The sequence below is a fragment of the Melopsittacus undulatus genome, chromosome 8 (genome assembly GCF_012275295.1).
Source record: "Melopsittacus undulatus isolate bMelUnd1 chromosome 8, bMelUnd1.mat.Z, whole genome shotgun sequence".
Lineage (NCBI taxonomy): Eukaryota > Metazoa > Chordata > Aves > Psittaciformes > Psittaculidae > Melopsittacus > Melopsittacus undulatus.
In genome coordinates, this window is record NC_047534.1 from 43,940,212 (window position 1) to 43,954,846 (window position 14,635).

Consider the following 14,635-nt stretch of genomic DNA (forward strand, 5'->3'; position numbering starts at 1 on the left):
GGAGAATCTGCTCCCAGATTTTGCCAGGCACAGAGGTGAGACTGACTGGTCTGTAATTCCCCAGGTCATCCATTTTCCCCTTCTTGAAAATGGGGGTTATATTTCCCTTTTTCCAGTCGTCAGGAACTTCACCTGTCTGCCATGATTTTTCAAATCTGATGGCCAGTGGCTTTGCAACTTCATTCACCAGCTCCTTCAGGGAGCACGGATGGATTTCATGAGGTCCCATGGACTTGTGTACATTCAGGTTCTTAAGATGGTCTCAAACCAGATCCTCTTCCACAGTGGGCCCAAGGTCTAGGTTTTCACAGTCCCTGCGTCCCCCTTCCAAGACTCGGGTGGTGCAGTCAGAGCCTTTGCCAGTGAAGACTGAGGCAAAGAAGCCATTCAGAACCTCAGTCTTCTCCAAGTCCTGTGTAGCCAGTTCTCCTGAAAGTTTCCGGAGGGGGCCTACATTGTCCTTAGTCTGTTTTTTAGCCAGTACATACCTATAAAATCCCTTCCTATTATCTTTAACATCCCTTGCCAAGTTTAGCTCCAACTGGGCTTTAGCTTTCCTGACTTGGTCCCTATCTACCCTGACAACATCCCTGTATTCATCCCAGGCCACCTGTCCTTGTTTCCAGCTTTTATAAGCCTCTTTTTTCTTGTGAATTTTTCTCAGCAGCTCCTTATCCATCCAAGGAGGTCTCCTGTCCCTCCTGCCGCACTTCCTTCTGGTTGGGATGCAACACTCCTGAGCCTGTAGCAGGTGATCCTTGAATATTAACCAAGAGTCTTGGGCCCCCTTGCCCTCTAGGGCTATATCCCATGGAGCCTTGCTAAGCAGGCTCCTGAAGAGGCCAAAGTCTGCTCTCTTGATGTCCAGGGCAGTGAGCTTACTGCATGCTCTTCTCGTTCTCTTGAGGACCTCAAATTCGACCATCTCATGATCACTGCATCCAAGACTTCCCTGGAGAGTCACATTTCCAACGAGCCCTTCCCTGTTGGTGAGCACGAGGTCAAGCAGGGCACCTCTCCTCGTTGGCTCCTTTATTGCTTGCAGAAGGAAGTTGTCTTCCACACAATCGAGAAACCTCCTGGATTGCTTGTGCCGGGCCATACCGTCGCCCCAATAGATGTCAGGGTGGTTGAAGTCCCCCATGAGAACAAGGGCCTGTGAGCATGAGGCTTTTCCTATTTGTCTGTAGAGTTCTTCATCCACAGGTTCCTCTTGATCAGGTGGTCTGTAACATATCCCCACAGTAATGTGTCCCATCACCGATTTCCCCTTAACCCTGACCCACAAACTTTCTGTTAACTGATCACCTATCCCCAGAGTTCCATACTCTCTAGCCTATCCCTATCATAAAGGGCAATTCCCCCTCTCCTCCTACCAGGCCTGTCTTTTCTAAAAAAAATACCCTCCATTCCAACACTCCAGTCATAGGAGCCATCCCACCATGTTTTCGTGATGCCTATTATATCACAGCCCCGTATATGTGCCCCCATCTCTAATTCCTCTTGTTTATTCCCCATGCTACGGGCATTTGATGGAGCTAGGCTTTTTTCAGTGATAGGACAAGGGGCAGTGGGTGTAAACTGGAGCATAGGAGGTTCCACGTTAACATCAGGAAGAACTTCTTTACTGTAAGAGTGACAGAGCACTGGAACAGGTTGCCCAGGGAGGTTGTGGAGTCTCCTACGTTGGAGATATTCAAGGCCCGCCTGGACAAGTTCCTGTGTGATGTACTCTAGGTTACCCTGCTCTTGCAGGGGGGTTGGACTAGATGATCTTTTGAGGTCCCTTCCAACCCTCAGGATTCTGTGATTCTGTGAAGTGATGTTTCAGGATTTCTTTGGTTTGACTGACTGGTTGTCTTTGGTTGCAGTATACCACTGGCCTTCTTGTGTGACTTTCTTAAAGGTGGTAATTTACTCTGAGGTTGATTGATCCACAGAGATTTCTAATGCTGTTTTTTCCAGACACTTCTGGGGAAGAGCTGTCTTACTCATTACTGTTTCAGTCTTAAACACAGTGTTTTCAGTCAATTGCCTTTACTCACAGCCCTGAGGTTTTTCTGGGATATGTAACTGAAACTTTCCCCCATAATGCAGTGCTGGAGGTGGGACTGATAGAGAGGCTGTGGATTTTTCTGATTTTCCTTTGGATTTCATTTTACAAAACAATAGTGAAAAAGATCTCTGGCAACACTGGAGTTTACGCATGAACTTGAAACTGTTGTAGATTTGAACTCAACATGAACATATTGAACATAGAGGAGTTTCATGTCTGTAGTGAGGCTTCTTGCAACAGAATGTAGATGTGAGGTGAAATGTTATGTATCTTATCTCCATGCTCATTTTATTTTGCAAGAAGTTTGCATTTATGCATGGAAAAATGCCTCTGCTTTTCATTACAGATGTCCTTCTCCAAGCACGTCTCTTAAAATGTATTATCCTGGTTTTATATGTAACTAATACAATGCAAATTCACTTCTTGTGAAAATTGTCATTCTACTATTAATTCAGAAAAAAAAAATGTTTCTTATTGTCTCTAAGTACAAGCTCAGGAGTGTTGCATCCCAACTAGAAGGAAGTGCAGCAGGAGTGCCAGGAGACCTCCTTGGATGGGCAAGGAGCTGCTGAGGAAAATTTGAAGGAAAAAAGAGGCTTATAAAAAGTGGAAGGAAGGACGGGTGGCCTGGGAAGAATACAGGGATGTTGTTCAGGAAGGGGACAGGTTAGGAAAGCTAAGGTTCAGTTGGAAGTAAACTTGGCAAGGGATGTGAATGATAACAGGAAGGGATTCTATACGTACATAGCAAATAAAAGATAGACTAGGGAAAACGTAGACCCCCTCCAGAAGCTATCAGGAGAACTGGCTGAGGTTCTTAATGACTTCTTTGTCTTAGTCATCACTGGCAACTGCTCTGACCATACCACCTTGGAAGGCAGACCCAGGGACTGTGAGAATTACTACCTTGAGCCCACTGTGGGAGAGGATCTGGTTTGAGACCATCTTAAGAACCTGAATGTACACAAGTCCATGGGACCTCATGAAATCCATCCGTGGGTCCTGAAGGAGCTGGTGAATGAAGTTGCAAAGCCACTGTCCATCAGATTTGAAAAATCGTGGCAGTCAGGTGAAGTTCCTGACAACTGGAAAAAGGGAAATATAACCCCCATTATCAAGAAGGGGAAAATGGATGACCTGGGGAATTACAGACCAGTCAGTCTCACCTCTGTGCCTGGCAAAATCTTGGAGCAGATTCTCCTGGAACGCATGGTAGGGCACATGAAAAACAACAAGGTGTTTGATGACAGCCAGCATGGCTTAATTAAGGGGCAATCCTGCCTGACCAATTTAGTGGCCTGGTATGAATGATGGGGCTACAAAAGTGATGGACAGGGGTGGAGCAGTTGATGTCATCTATCTGGACTTGTGCAAAGCATTCGACACTGTCCCACATGACATCCTTGTCTCTAAATTGGAGTGTCATCAATTTGATGGATGGACCACTCGGTGGATAAAGAACTGGCTGGATGGCTGCACACAAAGAGTTGTGGTCAATATCTGGCTGGAGACCAGTAACGAGTGGTGTCCCTCAGGGATTGGTGTTGGGATTGGTCTTGTTCAACATCTTTGTCGGTGACATGGACAGTGGGATTGAGTGCACCCTCAGCAAGTTTGCCAATGACACCAAGCTGTGTGTTTCTGTTGATACACTGGAAGGAAGGAATGCCATCCAGAGGGACCTTGACACACTTGTGAGGTGGGCTGATGCCAACCTCATGAAGTTTAACCATGCCAAGTGCAAGGGCCTACACCTGGGTGGGAGCAATCCCAGGCACAGCTACAGGTTGGGCAAAAAGGAAATTCATGGCAGTCCTGCGGAGAAGGACTTGGGGGTGTTGGTCAATGAGAAAATGAACATGAGCCAGCTGCAGTGTGCACTCACAGCCCAGAAAGCCAACTGTATCCTGGGCTGCATCAAGAAGAGCGTGACCAGCAGGTCGAAGGAGGTGATCCTGCCCCTCTACTCTGCTCTCGTGAGACCTCACTTGGATTATTGTGTGCAGTTCTGGTGTCCTCAACATAGAAAGGACATGGAACTGTTGGAACAAGTTCAGAGGAGGGCCACGAGGATGATCAGGGGATTGGAGCACCTCCTGTATGAAGACAGGCTGAGAAAGTTGGGGCTGTTCAGCCTGGAGAAGAGAAGGCTGCGTGGAGACCTCATAGCAGCCTTCCAGTATCTGAAGGGGGCATATAGGGATGCTGGGGAGGGACCCTTCATTAGGGGTTGTAGTGACAGGACAAGGGGTAATGGGTTAAAACTTAAACAGGGGAAGTTTAGATTGGATATAAAGAAGAAGTTCTTTACTGTAAGGGTGGTGAGGCACTGGAATGGGTTGCCCAGGGAGGTAGTGAATGCTCCATCCCTGGCAGTGTTCAAGGCCAGGTTGAACAGAGCCTTGGATGGCATGGTCTAGTGTGAGGTGTCCCTGCCCATGGCAGGTACTTTGGAACTAGATGATCTTGAGGTCTTTTCCAAACTTAAGTATTCTATGATTCTAAGTTTTATAATTTCCAAATGTCAGTTTCTTAGTAAACGTTGCTTGATAAGAAAGTCAGTTTAGAAGACCTTAACCACTTTAAATGTGATAAAGGGTTTGTTGGGTTTTTTAATCTCTGTCATATGTTAATGGAATTTGAGAGTGCCTTTTGATAAAACAAATTTAACATTAGTCATGTAATATAATGCTGTATACAGTTATGCTCATTCTTCTGCTGTGTGAGAAAGCAGAGTAGCTGAGAGACTTCCAGTAAATGGTCCATTACCCGTGGAGGATATGCATAATCAGTTTAAGATATTATGTAAAAAGGGTTTGTCCTTGTGTATACATCAAACTAGAATTTTTTAAAACTTGGATTCTTAAAAAAATCTTGATATTAATTTTGTTGTAATTTAGCTGTTGACAGATGGTAAACTTGTGAACTTGAAAGAAACATTTGTCTAATTTCTAATATTGCATTTTGTGGATTTCTTTGTATATGTATGTAAATATCAAGATCTTACTCTGCACCCGAGTCTTGCTAAAGACCGCACAGCTTTATCAGGATCCCTTTTGGAAAAATAAGCCAAGAACAACAAAACCCCCCAAGAAACCTCCAACTAACCAACCAAAAAAAAAAAAAACCAAGCCAAAACACCCAACCCAAACAAAAAAAACCCAGACTTATTTACTTCTTTCCACTTCACAAAAACCAAAAGTTAGTCCTGAACAAAATCAGAATAGTTAGGGTTGGAAAGGACCTTAAGATCATCTAGTTACAGCCTCCCTGCCATGGGCAGGGACATCTCACACTAAACCATATCACCCAAGGCTATGAATTATGTTTAGTTTTTTAGTCATTTTAAAAATTGCATTATCTAAGAAAATGGGAAGCAAGCACATGTGCTAGTTGTAATTCCATAACTGCAGTCATTGAGAATTTTGTGAATGTCTGGATTTCATGTAGGCAGAACATTCTAAAGCAACACTTCTGCGTATTGTGACCATTCTTCGCAATTTTATTTCAAGCTGACATTTCTTTTTCAGCTGGCATTCATTCAGTGAAGGTGAAATTTGAGCCAGAGTGCTTCTGAAAATTTAATCTAGAAGTACTGTAGTACTTTCTTCTTTTCTGAAAGCGTTATTTATTGACTTCTTGGAATCACTGCAGCAAATCTGTTACTTAAGAGGAATCTTAACTGAAAAGTAACTTGCAGTGTTGTTATGGCCATTCTTGTTTTACTTGTACCTTTGAAGTCTTATTCTGTGAGGCCAGTTCTGAAAGGTATTTTAAGAAGTATTATTACTTATTGGAGTTTTGTATTTTTTAGAAATATTTTTATTTCTTCCTTTAAATTTGACTGCTTCAGGAAATAGACTCTCTCCTGGAGAACTGTTTACCTGTTGTTCACTGTTTTCACTAACTACTTCTAGTTCAAAAACTTCCAGTCTTTAAATGCTACATGGTTCCGTCCATAGGATTCCTGGATAAAAATACATTTTGTATCATCATTTGGGGAATATGGTGTCATATCTTAGAGTTGATATAGCTAAAGTGAGTTTAGTGGTGTATTCTGTTTTGTAAGTGAACACAATAATTGGATAATTAGTATTCTATATGAAGAAAATAAATTTATCCTGTATGATGGGTAGACTTTCCTCTATTTTAGCTAATGAATACAAGGAAACTAGCACTGTGCAAATACTGTAATTACTTGAAAATATATATAGAGTTTGTTTCATAGCTTCATCTCCAAGCAACTATAGTATGTTTTTACGTGGCATCCATAGAGATACCTAATTTTTCTATTTCTCCTTTAAGCAATGAAGCAAGAGTTATATGCATGCTTATTTAAATCCACAGATAGAAATTGTTTTTAAAAGCTTTGACAGTTGTCTTTGCTATGAATTTATAGAGAAGAATTATCAAAAATTTTAAAGGTTATGTATGTTGTAGAGATAATTAACTTAATGTCATCGTCTTTGATGTCATAAGAGAAGTGTATTGGAGTAAAGGGCACCCAGCACACATTATGAGTATTTTTTGTTGGAAACCACATAAAGTCTTACTTTGCCATAAACTGTTTTAATGACATATAAATACAGCAGCAAATTGAAGAAGGAATCTGGAGAACTGAGGAGGAAAAAAAAAAGAGAAAGCCAACATATTGATAATGAAACTGTGCAAGACCAAACACCAGGATTTACAAAAGCAAATATATCCCACAAAGTAACATAAACACTAAAAGAGTAAAAACAAGTTTCAGAGACTGGTATAATTTATTTGTCTTGAAGAAAAGCTTCACTGAACCCATATTGCTAGAGGAAAAGTTGAGATGAGAATTTTTTACTGTAAGTGCATGAAAGGAGGAAACACCAGTGGCTGACAGGCTACCAAAGAGAAAAAAATGGATTGTAAAAGGAATTAATAGTTTGGGAAAATTTAGAATTAGGATTGTTATCCAGGGATTTGGCTGTATGACTTATTCAGACCTAACTAGAAGCAAAGTCTTGAAATTTTGAGGAGTATTTCTGTGGTCTGAAAAAATGTTATAGGAGTCATTCTGTGACATGTGAATGACGGAAATATCATGCTTGCTAGAATAAAAATACACGTTACTTTTCTGACAATGTAAATCATGTTTTTCACTGGCTTTCATTACATTGTCAACAATAAAATCTTCCATGTGTTTCCTCTGAGTTGGCTCTATTTCAGATTTTCTGTTTGATACATTAGGGATTGGATTTGCTTGTTTGTGAAGAGTGTATGTCCTTGAATACTTGAAGGAGGCAGATCAGTTTGCCTAAGTAGTTGCATATTCTAAAAATGGGGTTATATTAGAGAAAGTTTATTTTTTAAGATCAGCTGTAGTATCCTCTACTTTTTAAACATTTTTCTTTCCTGCAATATTAATATCTTTCAGCTGTCTTTTGAGTATTACTGTAAATTCATCCCTTGAAATCAGAGGTTATTGAATTGAAAATAGCTAGTTTGAGATAACTCTAGAGGAGATATAGGTTGTGTGAGTTACATATAAGAAGCTGAATCCTTAGAACCGAACAGAAATTGTCAGTCTTCCATAGGCATTTTGCTTTGGTCTTTGTAATTATTTTCATGAACAATCTATAGAGAAAGAAGCAACTTCTAAATGAAGGACATGGTGAAAGCTTTTGTTTAAAATGAGTTGCCCCACTTAGTACTGTTATATTGCCACAGGCTCCTACCAAGACTTATCAGAGGTGAAATGTACCATAGATCTAATTTATTCAGTCTCAGAGCAATTAATAATTCAGAAATGTTTTAGTTCTTATTGATGTTTAGCATTACAAGTAGACAAATGGTGCATGTACTGTTAGCATCTACCCAGGAAATTACTTGAGAGTAGAACGAAGAATACTAGATTTTTGATTGTTGATTAGAGCAGATGCTTTCTAGATTGACCCATTTACCTAAGAACTTTCTGCATTTGTATTTATAGCCTGCTGCTTGTTTTGCAGACAGCCACAGAATAGTAATAATGAATGAAGCAGAGAGATAAAATTGGCTTTTTTTCTGTAGGAACTCAAAAGAGTCTGAAGCCTGCATCATTGAATAATGACTACATAGCAGTTAATAATGTGAATCTTAATTTATTTAGTAAAATTCAATATCTCTGGCAAAAAAGCCATATCCTTTATATACAGATATGCAGAAGAGTGAGCATAGCCAAGGAAATATACGTAGGCTTGCTTATTACTCATCAGATTTGATCATTTGCCTAATAAATTTTACTGTACATCTTCACCCAACTGTCATGGTATTACCTTCATATTTTTAATTAATTTTTGTACATGTAAGACATGATTATTGGGACTTAGTAATATCACCTGGCTTCTTTAAGGTGCTGAAAACTTTATTAAATTTGTTCAAATAGCACTACGAAATATACCATAGTACAGAGAATATTGAAAATAATGCTGTAAAAATTCATTGTCATGCTATGGAATATATGGAAGCAAGGGCAGATATGTTATTTTGAACTATGAAAAACTTGAAAATAAATATGTGGCATCTGTATGGAAAGTGCATTTCCTCAGTACTGAGGGTTGTTGCTGTGTCTAAGCTTTGGTCTAAGTTTGACCATTATTTCTGTAAATGTTAAAATGAACATTTTGTTGATTCCTATAAAAAATGTTAACAATGTGTTCATGCTTTTTTAGCCTAGTGGACTCAAGCTCAAAACCTCAAACTTCTACCTGTAAAATAATACAGGACTAGATTTAATACAAATTGGTGGAGAACGTTGCAGCAATCTATTTATGTGTCAAGCATAGAAAATGGAGCAATGAGAGATACATTGTTTCTAAAATGACATAAATATGACCCTGATGCTTTTCTTGTATATGCATTAAAATTATATTTAAAAGATAATTTAAAAGTAATAATTCTCATTCTGCCGTGTTCCATAAAAGTAAATAAGTTTTGTATTCTGTAATTTGTATTTGTATTCTGTTGTTATTGTCTTGTTCCTGGATCCAGGACTTTCCTTCTAGTGCTGTGCTACTAGGTAGTCTGTGGTATCCAGCAGTTTGCCTGTAATCTTTCATTTATAAATAAAGTTGCTTTTTGTGTCCTGCTTGATGGAGAGAGTCTCCATTCAGGCATACATGCACAATATAGCTATGGTGGATTAGAAGCCCATTTCTTAATAGTAAAGTGAGAAAACAGATGGGGGGTGTTAAGTGTTTCTTTTGTTTTGGTTTTGTTTTTTTTTTTTTTTTACTGTGAGTGGATTTTTTTAATCTTGGTTGTTGTTTTTTGTTGGTTTTTGTTTTTTTTTGTGGGGTGGAAGCTTTCAGAAGGACCTCCGTGGGGTTTTCATGGGGAGAGGAGATATTTTTTTCCGCTTATTTTCTTACTTGAATAAATTGGTTTTGATGAAGTAATGCTTTAAGTAGCTTCAGTTTGCTCCGCAATGCTATAAAGTGTATGCATTTGCAGTACTTTAAAAAAGGCGTAACAAGAAAATATGGTGAATGAACTATAACACAAAATGTGTTTAATAGGTGTGGGTTTTTTTCCAAGCATAGATTGTTATTAGGCTGCTAGGCTAAGTCATTAATAAAAGGGAGTCACATTATATGTTGGACAAGAACCTTTTTCTGTTTTATGTTAACACTGAGCGATGTGCTGCAGTCATTGTCTGTGGTGTCTCTAGAGAGAAATGCTGGAGTTCATTTCAGCCCTAAGGATACCACTTAAGCCTTTCTGAATAAACCAGTGGAATATGAACGTGCAAGCGGAAAGATTAGTTTTCATTCTGATAACATCTGTAACAACTCAGAAAAACTGCCATAAGGCCATAGTGGTATTTGGTAAAGTGAACAGTCATGAACTTTTAGTTTTACATATTACAGGCTTCTGAAGAGTAAATTTAGCCCAAATGCAGAGACAGACATAACAGTTAGTGACATTTTTCAAGTATATCTTTGATAAGTTGTTCCTGCAGACATGGTATTCATCACCCTCTGAGTCTCTGCTCATAAACTTAACTAGATAACTATTTTTATGGTTTTGTAAATTCTTTCTTGAAGCAATGGAAACATCCTCCAAAAGGCTAGCTGAATGTTATGGCATGTATTTGTCTTATTCTCCAAGAGTGTCTCCCCTTTCTTTTTGTTGATGTGGTTGGTGTTGCATATTTTGTTTCTGAAGATAGTCATCAAAACGTGAAGTTGTGTAAGTATTTCTTAGACTGCCAAATAGGCCCCTGCTTGTTGGTAGTCATGGTGGACTGGTCAGTGGTGTGTAGATGTGCTGAAAAATCGGTATCATATTTAGCTTATAAAGGGCAGCCCCTTTTTTTATTTGGTTTTAAGACAGAAGTTGTTCTGATGGCTGTAGGTCTTGCTCTCTTCACGCTTGAAAAAGAGTTTGTGTAACTGTCTAACCATTTTAGATAATAACTGTGTGTAGACTGATTACATATAGCTGCACATATCAACCGTAGTTTGTATCACTCAATACAGAAAAGGCAAATTTTATATAAATGCAGTCCTCAGAATCTGTTACACCGCATACAGTATTGGCTATTATGCAATGTAGGAGAGTTTTCTGGGGGAAAACCTACTATTTAACTTACACTGCTACCATTTTGGTGTAGGCAAAAGCCCCTGCTAGTAAGAACTTTCCTTGGCTTTAAAAAAAATAATTTAAATGGACATGACCGCTTGCAGTAAGGAAATCCCTGTGAGTTTTCAGCTTAAAGATAAAGAAGCAGATAATACCCAGCCCCCTCCACAATTTTATTTCTGAAAGAGTTTTAAGCTAAAGGTTCCAAATAATACTCACGTTACTTACTTTAGCTCTTAGGTGCAAATAAATTTTATGGAAAAAAGATCCTGGTGACCTTCCTTTCAAGAGATATTGCTCACCCTTTCGGCTGGTGCATGTTCCCGTGGTGTTGAAAGCAACAGATGTCATCCAGCTTCTGAAGGAAAAGTACCTTTTAGGAGACAGCTACTTCTCAGTTCAGGCATGGTTGGGCAGATCTTCAGTGTCACCATTTGAGAATAGTGAATCATTAAGATGCCACAGATGAAGTTATTACTTCTTTAATAAATAAGGGGAGACTTTGCATTCTTGGGCTTTCTGTTCTAGAGAAAAAACATTTCTGTGTTTTCCTTAAGTGTTTTGTGTCTGACAGGAAAAACATCTGATTTTTTTATAGCCATTTAATAGGATATAACACAATCGTGATTGTGAGGGTTGGAAGAGGCCTCTGGAGATGACTAGTCTAACCCCCCCCACCAAAGCAGAGTCACCTAGAGCGGGTTGCACAGGAATGCATCTAGGCTGGTTTTGAATGTCTGCAGAGAAGGAGACTGCACAACCCCCCCTGGCAGCCCGTTCTAGTGCTCTGCCACCCTCAACAGAAAGAAGTTCTTCCTCATGTTGAGGTGAAATTTCTTGAGCTTTAATTTATGGGTACAACTGAAGGAGTCTGTCACCATACTCTTGGAGCCTGCCTTAGAGATATTTAAATGCATTAATCAGATTCCTTCTCAGTCTCCTCTTCTCTAGACCAAACAGGCCCAGCTCCTGCCAATTTCTCCTCATAAGAGATACTCCAGGCCCCTGATCATCCTTGTGGCCTCTGCTGGACCCTCTCCGATAGCTCCTTGTCTTTCTTGTACTGAGGAGCCCAGAACTGGACACAGTAATCCAGATGTGGCCTCAGCAAGGTGGAGTAGAGGGGAAGGATCACTTACCTTGACCTGCTGCTCACACTCTTCATGATGCACCCCAGGATACCGTTGGCACGTCTGGCCTCAAGGGCACACTGCTGGCTCATAATCCACTTCTTGTCCACCAATACTCTATCTCATCTCTTTACTAGGCTGTGCAAAGATGCCCTTCTTTATGTCTTTTGTCATGGTAAAGAGTATTTGCCAAGAAATCAGAAGCTGGTTTAGCTCCACTGAAAAAGCAGGGTTTTGAAGTCTGTGCATACTCTTGACTGGCTGATTTTGAGGAATAGATGGCATGTCCGTGGCAGGTTGCATGTCCGTGAGAATTTAGCTTTTGCTAGGAAATTGTTAAAAAAGAAATCTTCCTCAACTGATACTAAGTTGACCTAAAAGTGCTTCTGTACTTGGTATCTGTGGCATCTGTTTTGAGGGGGGCTGCAGGGGCAGCCTCTGTGAGGAGAGGCAGGGGCTGCCTGGTGCTGGACACAGCCATTTCCGCACAGCTCTAGTGGACCCACCCTAGAGCACGGCTGAGCCCCTCAGCCAAGATGGTGGCACCTGTAGGAAAACACACCCAGAAAGGGCAAAATGCCACATGTGAGCGTGAGGAAAAAAGTGTGAGAAGCAGTCCTGTGAACACCCAGGTCAGTGAGGGAAGAGAAGGAGGAGGGGCTCCAGGTGCTGGAGGAAAGATTCCTCAGTAGCCTGTGGGACAGGCCATGGTGCAAGTATTTTCCTGCAGCCAGTGGAGGAATATACCAGAGCAGGTATCTGCTTGGCAGCCTGTGGAGGACACCACATCAGAACAGGTGGATATTCCTTGAAGGAACTGTGCCATACGGATTGCACACATTGGAGCAGACTTACTTTGAAGCCCTGCAGCCTGTGGGAAAGACCCATGCTGGAGCAGGGGAAAAACGTGAGGAGGAAGGGGTGGCCGGAATGCTGCTGCAGTGGTGTGATCCCAGCCACCTCATTCCCTGCAACACAGCACTACATAGTTGTGTTAACACATTTCTTTTTCACAGTAAGGTGTGTTTTAACTTAATGTTTAAGCAAGGTAAAGTGGGATTTGTTTTTCCTTTTGTCTTGTTGTGAGGTTTGTCTTAAGATGAGTTGACAAACTGTGCGCAAATTTTAGCTTTCTCCCCAGGCCCCTTTTGTTTTTTTTCTTTGCATCATAATTTGTATCTGTTCTCCATGTCATTAATGGTACCTAATTTTCTATGAAGTATCTGACAATTAATTCTCATACTTCCTGCTACAGGGCTTTAAAATTAGAAAAAAGGCAAATGATGACTGTGCCAGAAGCTTTTATTTGGGTATTTTCATTGCTGTTGCCCTTTATTCTCTAGTTTTTGTTTGTTTTTTTTCTTGTGTTCTCCTAGGATCTTCTTGTTCAAGAGCCTAAAAGCATTTAAAGTTTACAGAATGAAAAGATGGCACAGGCAATGCTGGTGCTACCAGGATCTGACAGCCTCTTCTATTTCACCAAAGAATCTCTTGCAGCTATTGAAAAACGTATTGCCGATGAAAAGACTCATGACAAAGATGAGCGTAAAGATGATGGTGGTCATGAGGAAGATCACCCAAAGCCAAGTCCTGACTTAGAGGCAGGAAAGACACTGCCATTTATTTATGGTGATATTCCTCCAGGAATGGTATCAGTGCCCCTGGAGGACCTGGATCCATATTATAACAATAAAAAAGTAAGTATATTAAGAGTGTAATTAGAACAGTCCTGTTGAACTATAAAGTGATAAATGCTCTGGTGTGGAGGTAGTCAGAAGCCCAGGTTGAAAGTATTATGCAGTATGTGATATCATCTTAATTACTTGGAATGCACTAAATATGATTGTAACTCTTCTGCTTAATAAGCTTTTCTTTTGATGTCTAAGGTTTCCTTATGATGATAGTTTGAATTAGTGGATTTGATTTAGATGTCCTAAATCTCTTCAAATCTGATTGAATGCAGATAAATTTGAAAACTTCCTCTCTGTCTGCCTGCTCTGTTCATGGGGTTTCTAGGAAACATAGACAGTACCTGAGATCTATTTCAGTAAAGTAATCTTTGGAAAAAGTGCTCATTCAGTCATCTGCCAAATGGTCAATTGTCAAACTTTCCTTGAAATCTCATAGAAATATTTGTTTTATAAAAAGTTAACTGTTAAACACTGTCTGGCTAGGGAGGGACATAAGTAAAAAGAATAAATATTGTCATCACATATATGCCAGCTTCATATGATGTGATTAAAGTGGATAGATAAGAGTTTGTGTCACAGATACATTTTCCTAGAATTTGCTTCAGGCTACTGCAACTGTTCTGAGTCTCATGGGGAAGATTTGATTTTTTTCTGGCCAGTTATGTTTTTCCTGATGGCTTTTAGTACCAGTTCCCCAGCATGTAATTGCTCCCTGGACTGCCCCATGAGGAACATAAAGACAGTACACTAGTAGGATAATTTGAGGTCATATGACCTCGATAATAATATGTTACAGAGCAAGGAGGTTCTTCAAAGTCGCTACATCATTCCTCTTAGAATGACTTTATATCTGCATGGATGAGAAATTTTCCCAGAAATTTCATATAAATGGTGTGGTTTTGTTTAATGTAAAAGAGGATCTGTGGCTCAGTATCGGTTCAGCAAAACAGCATAAAAATAACATTAATGCGAGTAGCCTGACACTCATTTCTCACATGGGACTGAGTGTAAGGACTAAAGCTGTGTACTTTGTATTTTAATATTCGGTCTAAGTTACAGGCCCAATATAGACCTGAAGACAAAATCTAAACTTATATCTCTGTACTGCAATGCAACTCAGTTTCTTTTGTAGATAAAATGAAAACAAAAGGGGAAAAGAGCAA

General features: G+C 40.0%; 1 protein-coding gene across 9 annotated transcripts in view; it reads left to right on the top strand.

Annotated features, from left to right (window-relative positions):
* The first annotated feature begins 13,205 nt into the window (after nucleotides 1-13,205).
* Nucleotides 13,206-14,635, top strand: part of LOC101879201 (sodium channel protein type 2 subunit alpha-like) — a 39,648-nt gene continuing 38,218 nt past the window's right edge. For 8 of the 9 annotated variants that reach the window (XM_013129915.2, XM_031052074.2, XM_005152630.2 and 5 more), the window contains exon 1: nucleotides 13,209-13,478. In XM_013129915.2, the coding sequence (XP_012985369.2) occupies nucleotides 13,209-13,478 (270 nt within the window). Of the gene's footprint in view, nucleotides 13,479-14,635 lie in introns of all 9 variants that reach the window. The other variant, XM_005152629.2, reaches the window with a different exon arrangement.